The sequence below is a fragment of the Patagioenas fasciata genome, chromosome Z, assembly GCF_037038585.1.
Source record: "Patagioenas fasciata isolate bPatFas1 chromosome Z, bPatFas1.hap1, whole genome shotgun sequence".
NCBI lineage: Eukaryota > Metazoa > Chordata > Aves > Columbiformes > Columbidae > Patagioenas > Patagioenas fasciata.
Genome location: NC_092560.1, coordinates 20,449,007 through 20,468,647, shown reverse-complemented (window position 1 = coordinate 20,468,647; position 19,641 = coordinate 20,449,007). Strand labels below are relative to the sequence as shown.

Sequence of the window (19,641 nt, the reverse complement as noted above, 5' to 3'; positions counted from 1 at the left end):
CACTGGCAATCTCCGGTGTGACTCTGCATGGTGGGGGGTCTCTGGCTCTGCCTCCTCACCACGCCTGGGGAGAGGAGGAGAAGACATCTTTCCTAACAGGATAGCACTAGGCCAGCAGCCCATCCAGAGGAGGTTTTCCAGGTGCCACCAGCAGCCACAGCCACTCACCAGCCTGGTAGCCGAGGGCCACCTGCCCTGGAAAGCTCACCCCTGCAGATGAGGAGCGCCTGCAGCCTCAAAGAGCCACGCTCAGCTGCTGGGTCTCACATCAGAGCACCTAACAGAGGTGGGGTTGGAAGTGGAGAACACCAAGGACTCTAGGTATTTTGGAAAACAAGGTATGGTGAAAACATATCTCTTGGGGTGTCTGGAAAACTGCCTCTGACCCTGTGCTTTAAGCATGTCAGGCGACAAAGGACAAAGTGGCTTTTTCAAAATACTTGTGTCCTACTGCATGTAGAGGCTGAGGCAGAAATGAAAAGCAAAGTCACTTAGCCAGCCAGCCAGCTTGCCTAAAGAGATTTGCCAGCGATGCGATGTGTAAGTCTCTCTTTTTCTCCTCGCAGGACAAACCAGACTGGGGAAGTGGAGAGGGCAGACTATGGTCAGAGGTCCTGTGCTGACAGAGGACAAGCCCTGGGGGAGCCTCAGCAGCGGCAGTGCGCTTCCTGGGGCCAGTCTCTAGATCAGACATGGCCCTGCTCACCACCTCCCATTTTCCCTGGCATGCCTCTGCTCCTTGCAACTGCTAGTTCAGCTGAAGTACTGCTAAAATAGTGATGATGACCAAGCCAGAAGCTTTGAAAAATCTATTGAGGCTGGTGATTCTGCATCCATCTTCACAGAGATCACCAGTAACCTCAGAGAGGATGTTTAAAACAATATACATATACAAAGATACATTGTAAAAGTATATGCTGTATGGTACAATTAACAAAACTTTCAAAAAAATAGATAAAAACTGTTTGGTTATGGTTCATTAAAACCATTCGTCTTCTATCTCTACTCACACATCTTCATGTCAATTACTTTGAATTCCTTCCTGCTGTGGTTCAGGTGCGGAGATTTATAAGGTGAATGAGTAGCAGAACAGTGATATGTGAAATACATTTCACTATTCCTACAAGCTTGACATTTTAATGCAAAACTTTTTTTTGTAATATATTTGCCATCTGTTAGCAATTTAGCTGTTGCCGAGCAGAGCAAACAATAGCGTACACAATGTGCTTATTGTATGTGATTTTTTTTTTTCTCAATTGCTCCCTAAGTAGTGGCTGCGTGACTAAAATGCAAAATGCTCTGTCATACTATGCATTACCCAAGGGGCACTGGTTACCCTCATGGTATTAAAACAAGCAGCTGAGAGACTGGAGGATAGCTCCTAGCTGAAAGTTTAGAAATACCCGCCCTCCACTTGTGAAAGGAGACTCTGACCAAACTCACTTCTATGCACTTGTGTTACTGAGCTCATCTTTTGGATTTCAGGATTGGAGTTCTCTGTCAGCTGGCTACTTTTAGCAAAAGGCAGAATCTCACAGACTATTCAGTTTCATGCCTTTTAATCACTACCCAAAAAAAAAGAAATTATCTTTCTAGTTTCTCCCACATCCACGCACACAAGAACACTCAGAGCAGCACAAGGCAGCCCAAATACCTGTGGAGTTAGTTTCCCAACCCTCTGTGTTATTGGCTCATTGATCACAACTTCTACTTTGCAGACATCCTTCTCTCTGGGGATGGAAAACTTGAGGTCATCTTCTGACAGGAAGACAGACTGTCCCTTCATCACTTTCACCCCAATGTTGACACTAATGAAGGAGGAGCACACAACTCTTAGTACAACAAGCAGCACTAGAAACAGCCAGCTTTTCTCAAAGGGCTTCATGTTTCGAGGGTATGCCAGGTCTTTTCCACCAGTGAGAATGTTCTTAAAAAAAGAAGTCTTCTCTTCTTCTGCCAGCAGATTTTCACCATATAATGAATGACTGAGATGTTAGTCATAGGTAACAATATGCCACATGTTTTCTCTTAATATGGATCCCTTCACTGAAATCTGGACAGGAGCCTTTGAAAATATCCTTGGCTTTTTATAAAATCCATTGGTCAAGCCTGACAAGATGATGAATGTGTTCTCAGAGTACTTTAAAAGTTTGATAATCCTGGAAAGAAAAAAAAAAAAAAAAAAAAGAAAGTTGACATAAGGCATGAACAACTATTAGGGAAAAAATAACCACACAAAAAACTTCTGCCATTCTTACAGTTGCAGTTCATCTCAAGCAACATATTAACTTCACTTTTTGAATACTATTAAGTGCACACATGCCGAGAAAATTATCTATGTACCAATGGGACTTCTCCCTCAATGAATCAGCTCTCGATATGAATTCCAGGACACATTTGATCCGTATGCACGTAAAAACATTTACTGTGTAGAATCCTTTGTTAGTGACCCTTTTTTACTGATAGACCAAATCTACATTAATAAAAGGGTGTGAGCATCCAGATAATTTGAAAGTGCAGCAGTAGGTATCCATCCAGATTAAATATACCTGGAAGTGGAATAAAGGGAGAATCATCTTTTGTTAAATTTATCTTTGCCATTGAACGCAGGGAAAAAAACATCAGCCTTTAGTTGAAAACACTTTAGCAGTGCTTCTCTACTCTTCCTGCTATCGAGAGCAACTCTGCCAGGACATCAACGTGGAAACATATGATATGGCACAACAAAGCTAATCAATTTATTTAAAAAAAAAAAAAAAAATCTGATGTATATTCAGTGGAAATAACGAACAAAACATAATATGGAAAAAAAAATTACACAAGCTCCTCACACCCTCAGTTACAGTCAATCTTGTCTTTCATGTTTATAACCTCAGAAGAAAAACATGTTTTTCTGACATTAAACAACCACTATTTAAATCCTTATAAGACCCTAATTTCCACAACCTTTGAAAGTAACTGAATCTATGGCCCAAAGAATAGGCAATGGTATTGACCTAATTAAATTTGATAAGAACGTAAGAATTTCAAGCTACTAAAACATCAACATTCCTTCACTTTCTAGTGACTATTTAGTGCACAGTCTAATTTAAACAGAATCCTACCAACAACAATGAGCTTTCCTGAAAGCGAATAAAAAACCCACATCCATTTATCTCTCTATTTTCTTCATTATTGTTAGCAGATAACTGTTCATTCTCCAGTTTCCAACAGGATGACCTTCTGAACAGCCTACAATTTTATGAACATATCCACCCAGTTTTACATTTCACTGGAAAACCACCATTATTCACTTCCTAAAGTAACACAAGACAGATCTACTCAACTTCAGTTCAGATTCAAGACTGAAGACATTGGGACTATGTCCTGGTTTTGTTAAAAACAAGTTTCTCTTTTAGTGAATTTGCCTGTCAGCTAAAGCCTTCATGTTAGCTGCATTTTCCTGAAGAACCCATCATATGTTTTAGTTAAACCTAGCAATGGAATGCAAACTTATTGATAAGCACGGATGGACATCTCGCGAGAGGGGCAACGAGAAACTGATGACCGAGAGACTGACCAAGGTTGTATAACATTCCATTCACGTGAATACTTCATATAAAAGTGGGAGATCACGAGGATCTCGTCCCTTTTCCCTTTTTTCCTCATGGCTGACATTAGGAGAGGACCTTGCTGGTCGTCCCTGCGAACTGAGGCCTAGTGAGAGACTGAATCCAGCTCCGGTTGGCTACAGAGTCTAATCCAGGACTTTGGGTGCTGGCTCTGCAGTTGCTGAGACTTACAAGATTGGTTTTGTATATTTTGTATTATTTTCTCTATTCTTATTAGTAGCATTAGTAAAACATCTTTAACTTTTCCACCTCTCTTCTCTCTGTCCTTCTTTCCGCCTCGATCGCCTGTCCTGAGTGGGAAAGGGGGAGAGGGAGGGGCAAAAGGGGAAGTGGGGAGGGAGGAGGTTAACAATACATCTGCCAGGGTTTGATTGTCACCCCGCAATCTTAACCCTCGACAGACTAACATATTTAGACATATGTTGACCATGTAGTCTGGGCCACAGATCTGAATTTTGATTTTCTGTCTTTTTATCTGAAAATCCTTCCATTTTGGTCTAAATTTTTTCAGCCAGATCAGTCTGAACAAAATCTGAAAAAAATCTATAATTCTCGCCAGAGTAAAGGGAATGAAGTTCACAGCTGAAGGGGTTTTTTTTATGTGTTACAGAAACAAATCAAAATCTCAATCAATTTTAAAGGGTTTAGTTACACAAACAGCTTTTACTAAAATCCAGATATGTAAATGTGTCCAAAGTACTTGCTAATTTTTGTTTCTTTCTAGAGGGATGTGTATTCATAGCACTGCATCAAAATAAGCACATCTGAGACAGCATTCCACTTCGTAAAACTCACAGTTTTGTAACAGAAAACTTGGAGAGAGACAGAGGAAAACAGATTACATTTCAGTCTCCTAATGAGAAAGTGTGGTTTGCTGCAAGTGCAACCTTTTAACTTGAATATGTGACTGGCATCACACAGTGGAGGGATTACTAGCATTTATCAAATATAATCTGTGTTTCCTTCAAATACCAGCTGCAAAACATGAAGAGGTGTTCTGATCTAAAACCTTCTCCATTTCTGTCTCTTCTTCCTACTTTCTGCATTAAACAAAGTAAAGACAGGGCTGATGGAAGTAAAATATTTCCTTCGTATATATCTGAAGAAGATGGTCTGCGTCACACCTCTGACTTCATGCATGCTGAGATCCTTGGGCAGCAGGAAGATCCTGGCATAGCAACTGCAGTGGATTTTGGATCCCTTTACTCCAGTTCCTGATGAAGAAGTCATGCATGAGTACGTCTCAGCTAGTTTCAGAGAAGACTGAGTTTCTTTAGACTCTGACTAGGACCTGGAAAAGTACTAAGAGGCCATCAATGACTCTGAAGCACACACCTGGTGATTTACAGCTCATGGCAATGCTAGTCACTTCATGCTCCATAATACCAGGCTGAGGCACTGATTTACAGTGCAAAATATTTTTATTCACAGGGCACTAGGTACCTTATGAGCAATGACGGAATTGAAGCCTGGAGAGTTTGACTCTCCCTGCTCCCACCTGGATAGCTGCCACAAAAACATATTATGGTTCAGAGACAGCCTAATCACCAGTTGAGAAATGGCACTGGTCAAGAAGCATATTGTTCTCCTTACACCTTACATGTGTGCTCACATGTGCTGTCTCTCTCCAATAGGCACTGCCAGAGTCTTTCATGTAGAGATATCTTCACCTCAATGGTGATGAGGCCCAGGTCGATCTGTGGTGCCTGCCCCATAAAACCCAGCACTGGGTACAGGTATAAACCTCATGCTGCGTTTTCTTACCCTGCTTCAAACATGAAGAGCATAAAAACTCCAAAAGGAGCTAGAAGTATTTAGCCAATTTCATGGTGGTTGTGTGAGCCATGCTCTACTACAACATTTGTCTCTTGTTGTCCCTGTGTATTACAGTCTTGCTTTGATAGCTTTTGCTTGCAGGTACAACTCCTGTGTCACTATACATGTTTGCCCCATATGATCCAGGAATTGGCCCCTACTTGTCAGCTGCAGGGCTGTCTCCTTATGTGGCTGAGTAAAGACCTTGAGACGTATAACCTTGTTTCTCAATCACTTATCCAGCTACAGCAAAGTGAAATGAAATGAAATGAAATGAAACAATGAAATGAAAAGAGATCCCTTCAGTGCATAATGGCAACAAAATTAGAAAGTTTTGGAGTCAATGCCATCAGATTAGCATTCTCCCCTCTGTGTGTAGGCCATTGCTTCAGCAATGTCACGCATGTGCTACACGGTACTTATGCTGATCTACAGTGACAGTGCATTGTCTCCAGCAGCTCTACAACTGGTGGTGATGCCTTTGCCACATTTTGTGGCTGCTTTGGACTTTCTTATAGTCTTGTTACTTCTCTGCCCTGAACCTGATTCATCCCTGCTATTCATTCCTTCGCATGTCACCTGTGTATCCAGAATAAAAAAATGACTGAGGCACTATTTAATTCCAAATGGACCACAATATTTCAGATATACTTAGAGGCTTATTGAAATAAAGGTATTCATGAACAATATGTTAGCAGAATCAGTATTTTTAAACTAAGTTGTTCCTCCATTGACTTTCTAAGGGTCTGTCTATATGGCAAAACAACCTGAATGAGCCCCTAGGTGCACTGCACGCCTACAAACCCAAAAAAGCCACCAGCTTTGGTCACAGAAGTCAAACAGCCATGTCAATTCAGTGTTATATCATGTATTAGTCGTTATCCCTCACTGGGGATGGAGCACATGATTTATGAGAAGAGGCTGAGACAGCTGGGTCTGTAAATCCTGAAGAAGAAAGGTCTTACTGATGTTTTTAGACACCTAGCAGAAGAGTGCAGAGGGCCTGGAGGGGCAAAGGGACAAGATGCAACCCACGAAATTCACAAGGGAAATTCACATTAAATATTAGGGAAAAAAAAAAAAAAAAAAGACACATTGAACATGATCAGTGGATCATGTTTCCCAGAGGGGCTGTGGAGTCTCCATCCTCAGAGATGTTGACAAAACAACTAATCATGGCCTGAGTAGCCTGATGCAAGTTGGAAGCTTGACTTGCTGTAAAAGCTAGCTGTGCTGAGAGCAAAGGGTGAGAGCAGTTACCTGTAGAGGTCTTTTGCACCCTAAATCTTCTGATGACACTTAGCTGAAATGACAAAGCTGTCTGGGTCACAGAGGAACAGAGGAACACACCGAAGTACGGACAGTGTATGGTAAGGTTATGCAGAACTTCAGTTGTGGTTTGTTAAAAATTTCCACCAAATGCCAGAACTAGTTTTTCCTCAGAGCTGCTGTTGCACGTGATGCAATGGCTAATTACAAACATAAGCATTCTCACCAAATACAATTGGTTTTCAAGAGCCTAAAACAAAAGCAAACAAACAAACAAGAAAAAAAAAAGGAGAAAAACAAAGAAACTCAAAGACTGCTGTAGAGTCATCATCATCGCAAAATATCTGACAAAACTTCCCAATTTGCCAAGCGTTCATTGGTTTTAGGAAGCTGGAGAATGTGTTAAGTCCCTAAGAGCATCCATGAATTATTGCAAGCTAGATGTCTTTCCAACAGCAGACTCTGGAGAAAATATGCAGGACTCCATATGCAGGACTCACCCAGAGGTACACACAGAAACTCTCATTTGTGTGTGCCTAGATGCATGTCAAGTAGATCTGCTATTTTAGATAATTTTTTAGTATATCTTTTTTTTTTTTTTTTTTGTCACGACAACCCTGGCATTAATGAAATTTACTTCAAAGAATGCAAATATTAATCTGTTGGTTGGATGGTTTCCAGCACTTCTTTATTTAGAGGTTATAAAGGTACAGATTCCTGAGTCTGATTCTGAGGATGGCTGATGTGATGAAGACTAGGCCAAATAATTTAGACAGACAGCTATCTACCAGTGCAAAACTACTTAAAAGAAGATCAGAAACACCACCAATAACTTGCAATTGCAATACCTAAAAAAATAGTTTAAAAATCTATAATCACTAGTGACCTTGAGCCAACTCTCAATGACACCCAAAGTCTTCATTGGATTTGGATGAGACTTTAGGAGTTTCTCTTTGTGTGACAAAATCTCTGGTTGCCTGGGAGATTTCACTGAACAAAGCTTGAAGGGGATTATGGAGGATGATTGTTGTGGGCTGGGAGTTGGACTGGTTTGTTTTAAGGAACATCACAAAAAACTTACTAGAAACAGGAAGAACTTTTTTTTTTTCCCCCCCCAAATTGGGATTAAAGAAAACAAATAGCAGCCTTCCCCGATTTCTAGGGAAAAAAAAGGCTAATATTATTGCAGCAATTAAAACTTAGCTCAGGGGAACGAAAGGATCCTGAGCTATTAAATTAGGGCGTTGTCACTTTAAAATGTGCAATTAACACATACACTCCTTGGACTGTTTGCTATTTAATGGTTTTGTTCCATGCACTACAAACAAAGATTACAGGTCACACAGAAACTAAGTATTCAGCAAGGTATTTGCTGAGTTAAGGAATGGTAGGTTACAGTTCCTTTCTCCTTTTCGTTCCTCAGTTTTGGTCTGCGAATGGACACCCTGTGCACTTTTTGACAAATCCTGTACACTTTTTAGCAATGTAAAGAAACAAGAAGTGTTTAATTAAATAGAACTTTCTTTATCAGGAATAACAACTGATGAATGTGAAGCACATCAGACATATCCAGGTTCTTAACATTTTCTTTTCCTTTGTTTCTTTGCTGTGTTAAAACAGAATCATAAGAATGCTATAAGATAAAAAACAAAACCCCACACTTGTTTTTCTTCATTCTACCCTCTTTCACACTACAGATACTTTGAGAGTGATTATCAGATAAAGACCTAATACAGTTTCAATTGACAAGAGATTGTTTCTGACTTCAGTTGTCAGCATGGTATTGTCACTGTCGTACACTAAGTTATGATTAATCCAAGTTTAGGATATTAGCTAGTGGAAACTGAGTGCAGAAGTATTCCCATATGCTGACAAACCAACATAAGACTGAAAACATTTGACATTACACAAAAGCAGAGAAACAGTAGAGAAGAAAAGTCTGAATATAACAGCATAAACTTTATTGCGCTATGATGCCAAGTACTGCGGCGTAATGCAAGACTGAAAATGGAATTACTCTTTTCCACAGGCTTCCTCCATAGCCCTCGGCGAACGTTTCTAATTTCCATTCCTTAGGAGACCCCCTTCTGCATCAACCACAGGCTGTAGGGCCAGAGGGGGTTCTGTCGAAAGTAGTCCTTCACTCTATGCCATTGAACAGAGCTAGGCTGTAGGAAGGCAAGTGGGGGAACTCACTGACAGACAAGAAAATAAAGGAAAAGACAGAGCACCGAAGCACTGAGCAGAAGATTTTCAGTCAGTCAAGAGCAGAGGTACTTAACAGCTTGGCCTTCAACCATTACACAACATACTTTTAAAAAGGTAGAGCAGGTCAGAGTCCCAGACTGAGAATAACAAAAGGGAGCTATTGATTGTGGTTGACCCTTAAAGACCATCTTGAAGACAATTCATTGTTACCTGTTAAGTGGTAAATCTGTTTATATTGTTAGAAGTACTTTAAGTTTTGAGATAGAGATCAAGATCACGTTGTTAGCAGATGCCTATTATACTGAACATAACTGCAAAAGCAAATAAAATCAAGCCTTGGCTTTTGTTTTAATAAACATAAGAGAGTAACAGCTAACCTTCATTTTTTGAACAGGTAAATATTTTCTTCTTAAAAGACCAATGAAAGCCTCTTTGCCCTCTACTCTTTGAAGCCCAGAAAAATCTCTCATATTGCAGAAGTTGAGAAGATAAAGTTCCTTTTTTTCCTTCTTAGTTGCTCTTTATGTGTTTTTAAGATCACTACACAAATAGGAACTGCCATCCCTCTGACTACCTATTCTCCACCAGACGTGAGCACTGAATTGGAACAGAGTGCAATGCAGAAGTGACTCTGAAAAAGAAATAATTACATCTTTTTGACAACTGTCTGAGGAAGTCCATAAAACACTCCAACTTCTGGTGAGGTTCTTGCACTGATGCTATCCATAGGTTACTGCACTGCACATGACCCTCATCCTCCTGGGTCTCAGTACTCATAGGTTTCCCATCTTCCTTTTGGGGGAAGAGAAAGTCAAGCCAGCCTAGGAGAAACACAGACTGAATAAACCTCTTTGCCATTTCCAGGTCTAATTAACATTTCAGAATGTTTGAATATTTCCACTTAAAATTTTCTCTGGACCATTCAAATACTGTAAAATTTGGGTTTTTGGCAAAGGGGCTAGGCTAATTCTCAGTGTAAATGTTAACACAGACTACTATTTTTTTCACTCCCATTGTTTAGTAGATTAATGTCATACTGGTACTCTCCTAAGAGAATGACACAATTGTGAAGATTAGAAGCATATTTAATCTCTCTTCTTTACTCCTTTTCCTACATGAGAAAGGAGAGAGGGATCCTGGAGATTCCCAGTTGTCGCTGGGGAGTGATATAAACTAGGGGAAAACTGGTGAAAACAGTGAAGCGAAAGAACTAGATTAGTCATCTTTTTTACTTCATGTATAATCACACACACTGTAGAGAAGGAATAAGACCTCCTCTGCCTAAGAGAAGAGCAGTCTATAACATGGGTAGTGGAATGGCTTTCCCTAATTCACCCAGAGAATGACTGAGAAATAAAAATGAAAACTACTTCAAATAATGGAAACTGTGTATGGGTGAAGTAGTAGATAGAGGAAATCTCCCAAGATCATTGACTTTGAAAATATATTTAGTTTTAGCAAGTAACTATTAATGGATAGAAATCAGTGAAATTCAGCAAGCAGCCTAGGATTAGTCAGTGACCACTGTGCTTGTGTTACAAAGACAAAACCATTAGCTTCAGCTTGATCCATAACTTCAGTGAAACAGGAATGAAAGTACTGCATTCAGTACATAGCACAACAACACAACACTTCCAACTCTGCAGACTGATGCTTTTCCATGACCCTTGCAAGCTACAGTCAGATCTCATGCACAGGGTGCTAGATGAGTTCTACCAGAGATCAAACACATCTCTGACCCACAAGTGTGAGGGTATCAAAACCCAGAGACAAGGAGCAAGAAAAGCTTCCTGGACAAGGAGCAGCAAGATGAGGAGGCAGGGACAAGGAGCCTGTGACCAGCTGTCCGACAATGACATAGTTTCAACATACCATGAAGTACAAGGTCTGATACTTACGTGAAAAAATCATTCAGCAGTCATGTTGAAACGCAGTACACATTGCACCTCATGTTACGTGTCTGGTCAGATACTCACTGAGTTGTATGAGACAACACTCAACCCTGCTCTTCATGGAAGAACAAAGAGATGAAATGGCAGTGGACTTCCATCTCTGGCAGACTGTCTCTTACAGGTAGAAAGCTACCTGAAGTACAGTATGTGTTTTTTGTGATTTTAGAATAATTTTATTATGCACTGCTATTGGTTGAGCTGGTTAACTGAGTGTGGGGAGGAGGAGGCTGAGATTTAAGCTGATGAGCCCTGAAGGTAATGACAAAGGTTTTGAATTTTTGAGAAGGAAGACTTTGCAGACTGTTCTTCACAAAAACAAGCTCACTGAAGGGTGTGTAGCATTTCAGTCCTAAACAAAAAAAAGGCTTGCAATCTGCTGCATATCACAGTATCACACAGTATCACAGTATGTTTGGGATTGGAAGGGACCTCAAAAGATCATCTAGTCCAATCCCCCTGCTGGAGCAGGAACGCCTAGGTGAGGTCACACAGGAATGTGTCCAGGCGGGCTTTGAATGTCTCCAGGGAAGGAGACTCCACAACCTCCCTGGGCAGCCTGTTCCAGTGCTCTGTTACCCTCACTGAGAAGAAGTTCTTTCTGATATTTAAGTGGAACCTCTTGTGTTCCAGCTTGATCCCATTGCCCCTTGTCCTATCATTGTTTGCCACTGAGAAGAGCCTGACTCCATCCTCGTGGCACTCGCCCTTTATATATTTATAAACATTAATAAGGTCACCCCTCAGTCTCCTCTTCTCCAAACTAAAGAGCCCCAGCTCCCTCAGCCTTTCTTCATAAGGGAGATGCTCCACTCCTTTAATCATCTTTGTTGCCCTCTCCAGCAGTTCCCTGTCCTTCTTGAACTGAGGGGCCCAGAACTGGACACAATATTCCAGATGGGGTCTCGCCAGGGCGGAGTAGAAGGGAAGGAGGACCTCTCTCGATCTACTGACCACCCGCCTTGTAATACACCCAAGAATGCTTAAATTTTAACAGGTGGTAGATGGTAGAGTTTACACTTTCCCACAAACACACTGGCTTTGTTTTTCTCTTTGCACCTTATATATGTGAAACTTGAAAGCTCATTTGAGCTTTTTTTGCCACGATTACTGCTATATTCTGGGAGCAAAAGATGTGCATTCAAAGAGCAATTCCTTCCTGTTTATATAGTGAAAGGAAATGAGAAAAATTTAGCACAGACACAAATTTAGGTTTCAAAAGTCATGTGAGGAGACTCCTCTAGGAGTTTGATGTCCCCTCCATACAAATCAAAACTAATTTGAGTTTCTTCTGTATGTTACTTAGATGTGGTATGATTGCCTTCAAATTATGTTTGATAAACAAGGAGTATGAACTATGTCAAGTAGTTACACATCTCACCAAAATTAATCTAGATCCACTAAAATATACCCATACTCACAGTTTCTCTTCTGTTAACAAGGTATATCCTTGTGTATTCAGAATGCCTGCACAGTGCAGCTACAGACAGTTCATGTAGTCACATTACAGTTTTAAACAACATTTGTCAGAAAATCAAACACAATCCAGCTATGGAAGTCTATCTTCACAGACAGCTATCAGAGTTCTTTGAAATACTGTTGCATGCTTCACAAGGCTAGCAACTAGAGATGTAAATAACACATTTCATTAGGGAGTGCTTAACAACTTTCCAAATGCAGTCTATTCAGGTGGTTTTTTACTCAACTTCACAAAAGGGAGGTGAATCATCCTGCGGATCTCTGTTACAAGTTGTGAAAGCATGAAATTGTGCACAGACAACCTACATACAGTAACTGTAGGCCACACAGCTATTAGCATGAGAGAAATTAATCTCGGTCCACAACCAACTGCCACTGAGTCTCAAAAAATGAGAAAAGCAAAGTTAGAGAATCAGCGATGAATTATCTACTCAATTTCCCTTTAGGCTCAACAGGTGCAGTCAAGTGGACTGCACTTCTATTGTATCATTATTTGACTAGTGTGTGCTGTTCCACCATAATGATTTTACTACACATACTGCTGTTACCATCTGAATTCACTGGTAGATTTATTGCCAGTGATCATTTCTTATCCCCATTAAAAAATTAATTCATGTTGTACTGTATAGACTAATATTATCAAGACTATTTCAAGGACTGCAGAAAAATAATGTAATAAATTAATAGACAGGAGGTGCTTTAATTTTAAAAATCAAGTAATTGTCCAGGGACTTGTTTATCATTGTCCGTATACTTGTCTACTTCTTCTTGGACCAAGGATCTGTGCTGGAAAAAATGTTCAAAATCTAAAAGTGCCCATATCTAAACCATCCCATTCTCTAGGTTAAAATGATCTGCATTAAGTCATGTTGCAAGCAGAACAAACCCTAGAGAAGAATCATAAAGAAAATGCTGGCAGGCCCACAGCAGTAACATACGAGAAAGAGAAAAGAGATAGGACAATTTCTGCAGATGTGTGTGCTCTTTTACTGTGAAAGCAACTGGTGATTTACAGTTTCAGTGCCTCCCACAGACACTTGGACGCATGTCAACAGCAGAGATGCATTTTGCCTACAGTTATGTGCAGTCCTGAGTTAGCTCACATGATGAACTAGTAGAATTTCCTAACTAGCAAACACGTAACTTGCAAAATACCTTTTTAATAACTATTTCAAGAAACTGTGTATAATTATCTACAGGATTTGTTGAAGTACAACACAGGGTGACAGCAACTAATCTCTAAAGTTGATGTTTTAGAGTTTGGTTCTGAATAAATGCATAGGAATCAGCAGGAAATGTAAAAACCGTGCAAGCATGTATTTGTGGTTACAGAAACACACATAAACAGTTATGCATACATATGGCCAACAAACATCTGTCTAATTCAGATGAATGAAGTCAGCTGTCTGAATGTACATGAAAATCTAAAAACTCTCACAGATCCCTGCTGCAAAATAAAAGTCTGTAATTTTAGAACATGTGTTTAAAGTCAAGTTAACCCAGCTAAACAAAATGTGTCTGTTAGAAAGACTGAGTAATCTTGAAAGTTTTCGAGTTTTTCAGTGCTTTTTTTCAGATTTCTCTCTCCCAGTGTGTCTTACTAAAAAGACAATTTTAAGAAAAGAAATCTTGCTCAGTACTTCTAAACTTTTATAAAAGATAAAACCACAAAGTTTTATTAGAACTAACAGAAAAAATTCAGCATAGTTGAGAAATCTGTATCAACGTTAGGATAAACTAAGTTGCTTGGAATCCTTAACTTCCAAGTTAACTTCTACTAAATGACTTGCAAGAACCAGCGTCTGTTTTCCTCCAAGGTTAGAACTGACCTTTCATCCATCCTGACTACAAAAATTACTGTCCATCTGCTCTGCTGCAACATTCAGCAGAAAACTGAATACTGTGAGCTGTTAAACATTATTACAACCACAACAGCCTTCAATGTATACAACAAAATTGAAGCAGATACTTACAGGTAGCAGTGTTTCTCCAGGAGGCTGAATGCGAGAGCATACTAGAATAAAAGAAATAATGAATGTCACTGACCCAGTAATCTCTGGTTTAAAAGGCTGCCAGAGAAAGAAATCCAATGAGTGGGTGACAGAGGGAAAGACGGGGGCGGGGCGCGGCATGGAGTGGGAGGAGATAGATAAATGAAATTCCAGTCTTCCTAGTCAGCTTGACTGTAGTTTTCTCGGTACTAAAAATCCACATAAACACTTATGCTTGCAAGACTGCTTCAGAGTGAAGAGTCCCAGAGTACCCACACTTTCGGGTTGTCTGTGGTAAGGGCATTCTGAGATGCTTTGGGGTGTTTACACTCAGCAATGCCTCTCTGGCAGCCAGCCCCAGGTCTTCTTTTCCTCTTCTGCTAGTTAAGTCTGTTGTGACTAAAAACTGAGCCTCTTCTAATAAGTCTTGCTCATTTTTTTCCCCCACTTCTTCTAGTTTATTTCCTTCAACATATGCACACACACACACACATTTATGTATTCAAGATTCATAGACAAAGAGGTGATCTAAAATATTTTCAGATCAATCCGTTTTCCCCCGCAAGGAGGAGAATACATTCTTTATTGAAATACAGACTTGATTAATTTCCACCATAGCTAATAACAAAGCAAGTTTGATCTTATTTCAAGGTGGCTGATGAAATTAAAGTTAATTATCAATTTAAATTTAATGTATATTGCCTACTTATAAATGCAATACTTTTTACAAGCTAAAATGTTCAAAATCCTGTTGCATGCTGAAGTATAAAGTATTCAGATTAACATATATTCATTTTACTGACTAATTGCTGTTCCAACAAAGGAAAACCCAGGAGTATTCATTTTTATCTTCCTGTTCAGAACAGCAAGAAAGAGGAATGGTATTGCCCAAATCCTGCCAATTATTTGATATCTCATAGAATTCAAGATATCTCTCCAGCTTTCTGTCACAAGATTCACATCAGGTTTGCAGATTTGACTGGCTGGTGGCAGTCTAAGTAAAATCTGCTCCCACGCAATGGCTCCCTGATACATCCTGAGGAGTAAATTTGACAGCCCACATTTTCAGAGGGCAGAGGCTGCATTGCAAAGTTGCAACACATAAACATAACTACCAGGGACAAATCACCTTATGCCCATTTTAGCAGCGGGATCAATAGCACTTCTAAGTGTACTGGACAAACAGATTATCAGCCCAGCCACAGGGCATGGGTACAACCAGACAAGAGGGACAACATGGGGAAGTGCCTCTGTTTCCCTGTGTAAGCAGGGGCCAAATCCAACACGACTGTAACTCTGTAGCATGTTGCCCCCCTTGCCCCTTTATGAACAAGCAAGCTGACTTTGACCCTCATATGGAAACAAAACTGCACTATAAAAATGCAAAACTGAAGTCAATAGCGTGAAAGAAAAGAACAAGCAGATGTTCCTGTGGTATGACTTAAAGGCAGATGAAGAAAACAGATGACTCTTGAAAACTGAAATTAACTCAAAGCTACACTTGTGTAATATGATACAATCTGAGCTGTATTTGTTCATGAAAAAAAAAAAAACACACTAAGAAAAAAAAAAAATTCTGAAGGTCCAAAACTACTATCAGAGTGGTATACTGTCCTGAGTTTCAGACCTACAGTAATCCTCAGATTTTACAAAGTTTCAGAAAAACTTGGAATGAGTATTTATCTCCCCTAAGTCACGCAGATGGCTGTGGGTTAGCTTGTGTGTTTGTGCTTGCTGGAACATAGCTTCTAATCCACCGTGATGAATGGCCTGTTTGTATTGTATAGAGTGGTCTGGCTAGGATCATGAACATAACTGTACTTATAGGCTGATTAAGAAAGTGGCAGCTTATTTTAAAGTATAATGTCCCTGACCCATTGATCCATAACTTAATTGCAGTTCTTTTCAAATCAGTTTGATTGCTCCAGCAATGAACTTGGCATCTTGTTTCTTATTGTACTCCCTTAACTACAATTAATTTTTACAATATATCAAGGTCACATTATCTAAAAGACTAAAATTATCAAAGCTTTTCCTGAGAAATGCCAGAGTACTAAAGAGAAGATGTATCTTTTGTACACATAATCACTCTTTTTATTTCAGCGTTTTTCTACACAGGAAACAGAACAGTTCAGTTTCCTGTGAATGCAACTTATGCATGGTATATATTCCTTCTTAATTACTGGATAAAATTGTGCAGTCCAGACTGTTGATACGAAGCTAATCAGTCAACTGTTTTCTCCAAGCCTTCTTTAATTATTTATAGTCATAATCAGTCCCTTTCTTTCCAGGCTTTTGATTGGAAAAGAAAAAAGTGTCCCTGAGGCACAAAATGGGCGAAGACCCACAACACCCACTTAGCCACACACACCCCTCACCCCCTCCTGTCTCTTCTCTTTCATCTCGACCTGCATTGATAAGCAATGGCCTGAACTGCACACTGTCTGTCATCTGCACACGCAGTTAACACTACTGTGAGGAGGATGACATTCTCAAAGTAACAAAAGGCTCATGCTTATCCCAAACCTGAAGGCTGTATACAGGAAGATGTGCTCAACTGTGGGGTGAAATAATAGAACTATTTCCCAGGTATTTACTACATGGCAGAGTTTTTATTCTGTGAGCAACAGCACCTGGCTGCAGCAGTCCCTTCTTCAGTCTCTAACGCAGGCTGAGGAGAACTGAGTGAAAGACCATGTTTAAAAGAGGAAGTATTAAATCTATCTTTTTCTCCTTCTCCAGCCTGTATATACTCTGCCCATAAAGAATTATAGTCCTCCTGGCTACCACAAATGTGGGAAGGCCCCTGAGTTATGTTCTAAGTTATGTTCTTCCTAAACATAGAAGTGCAAGATTAACAATGCAAGGTCAGATGGTAAATGGGAAAATAAGGTTAGATATGTTGACAGAGAGCTGATCCTGCAAGAGGCTGTCACTCTGCGAGGCTTGCATGGAGACTTGCCTAGTGGTTCCCACAATCAAGTTTGTAAGAATCTGATAATCATATTAACGCCACCAGAAAGCCAGCATACTTCCTACAGAAGAAAGAAGGATAATCTGGAACTACTGCATGCTAGGAGTCACTGGATAGGGCTTCTTTGCAGTGCTGTAACCCAGAGTTTATAAGCAAGAAGTTGATAACAAAATTCACAATTAAACTGTCTGCTGGTCATTTCCCCTCTTTATCCAAAAGTGTTCTCTGGAGCATTACAAAGCAAGCAGTATACAAGAAACATACTCAATTTTCATGCTACAAAGCAATTGATGCATGTGACACAAGAGAGGAGGTGGACCCTGCTGCAGCGAGTACATCCTCTTCTACTTCTGAGGCACTGAAAAGCCTCATCCCAAACCAAGACTCCAGAAAAAACTTCTCTGCTTAGTTAAATCCTCACTCACCCACAGTCACTGAGTGGCAGTGGTGCTGTGGAAAGGTTCCTGCAGTAGCAAGTGAATAGAGAAATACCTACACAGACACATTACAGTCTGCAGACTCCCTGTAACACACATCCTACATATCTTCACAGTTCAGAACATAATCCCAGCAGTTTTGGTGACTTTAATAAAGAATCCAGCAGTTTGAAGCCTAACAGTCTGGAGATCTAGATTCAGATGACACCTACCCCCTTATAAGTATGGAGATGTGACAAAGAAGCTCTTGAGCTGCTTGAATGAAGAGCATTGGTTCTGGTGTATTCCACAAAATCATTCTTGTCCTTGGGAAAGAAAAATACTGGAAATTACATATTATTAGTGCTACTGAGTTTTATGTGATGTAGGCTTAACTCTTCCTGTAACCAACAACAGGAATGTCAAGTGACACTCCAAACAGCATGACGAAGGTTTCTAAACAAGAATGAGTCCAAAATGATAAGGCATCACACTGTTGACTTTTACTCCCTGATAAGTATCAGAAAACATTTTTTTGAAAAGATCATTGTCATATAAACCTGGCATCATTTTAAAGAATTTCTCAGAGGCCTAACCTTTAGGTAGATATTTTCAGCTCCGGTGACAATTGACCTCTTAATTTATGAACCATGACATTACAGTGTTGTCTGAAGAAAGAAGCTGTGACCTAAAGGGAGTTTTAACCTGCATACACTTCCACAAAAGTGACATAAAGGCAAGCTGTTAATCCTCAGGGAATGAGGGACATTACCCAGATCCAACCCCCAGACAACAGCCACTTGCTGAATACAAGGAAGCCTGTATTTAACCTACTGCAAAGCCTCAAGCCAGCTGAAAAATTACTATTGTTTATTTCAGATTGCATTTAGAGGTTTAGTTTGGGTTAAGTAGTGGGGAGAGTCTCTCCACAAGCACAGATGCCCTTCAACTTACTTAGGTAATGAACCTGACAGAAACATCCCGGCATGCCAAAATACTCACCAGATGGAACATAATGTCTAAAGCTAAGAATTCTCAATACTGGTTTCAGCTCAAAAGATTTAGTCCAGCTTCCTGCAAAGCATTTTGCATCTCAGTTTTCCTGTCACATGAAAACTCCTCTCACTTCAATCATGTTAAGTGACCTGATTGATGCTGATGTTGTATCAAAGCTATTGGAAGGCATGATTCCTCTTAAGGAGTCAAAGTGTATGCTTGTAAAACAATGAGATTCTCAGCTGGAACATATTAAAGAGAATAACAATGCTATTTATTTCACATATCATGGAAATGGTTTATTTATGTTTACTAAGGTTGATCTCTAAAATAGTAGTAGTCCTCTGGTTAAAACAGTGTAGTCTTTTGGCAGAGAACAAAGGAGAGAAAGAGAGCCAAGGTGTTATTTTTGCCTACATTACAGCAAATAAAATGTGGAGGGTTTTTTAATAAAGCTGGAAATCTGGATGAATAATTCTTTGGGGAAAACCAGCATTTCTACAAAATCTGACTTACACCTTCAAAGCTGTGTCCTTAACATGCGAGAATATGACAGGAAGCCTGGTAGAGCACAAAACTCATATTTACAGTAAGCCCTGCATGAGGACATATCACTTGCTTTTGCAGAGTTTCTTCTACAATTATTCTATATATCCTGTCATAACTTCTGTTTTTCCTCATTTAGTGCAGATAGGCTCTTCACAAACGCTTTCTGTATTTGTTTAAAAACACAGAATGGTTTGGGTTGGAAGGGACCTTCAAACATCATCTAGTCGAGCCCAGCATTTCCTGCAGTAACTTAAATGTTCATTAAGACTGTTAAGTCTCACCAGCAGTCACTGTAATAGAGCCTACTACACGCTGTGTCCTCATTTTCAGATTCTCAGCAATGTAAATTTTTAAACATTGCTGTGTGGTTCTCTTTGCTTCTCT

The 19,641-nt window shown here is 39.9% G+C and overlaps 1 protein-coding gene across 2 annotated transcripts in view; it reads right to left on the bottom strand.

Moving 5' to 3' along the window:
• Window positions 1-14,418, bottom strand: part of FREM1 (FRAS1 related extracellular matrix 1) — a 77,460-nt gene extending 63,042 nt beyond the window's left edge. Inside the window, exons 1-2 of one of the 2 annotated variants that reach the window (XM_071802480.1) lie at window positions 14,305-14,418; window positions 1,655-2,159 (exon numbers count right to left, since the gene is read on the bottom strand). In XM_071802480.1, coding sequence (XP_071658581.1) covers window positions 1,655-1,885 — 231 coding nt within the window. In that variant the 5' untranslated portion in view covers window positions 1,886-2,159; window positions 14,305-14,418. The remainder of the gene's footprint in view (window positions 1-1,654; window positions 2,160-14,304) is intronic. The other variant, XM_065860582.2, reaches the window with a different exon arrangement.
• Window positions 14,419-19,641: the final 5,223 nt, after the last annotated feature.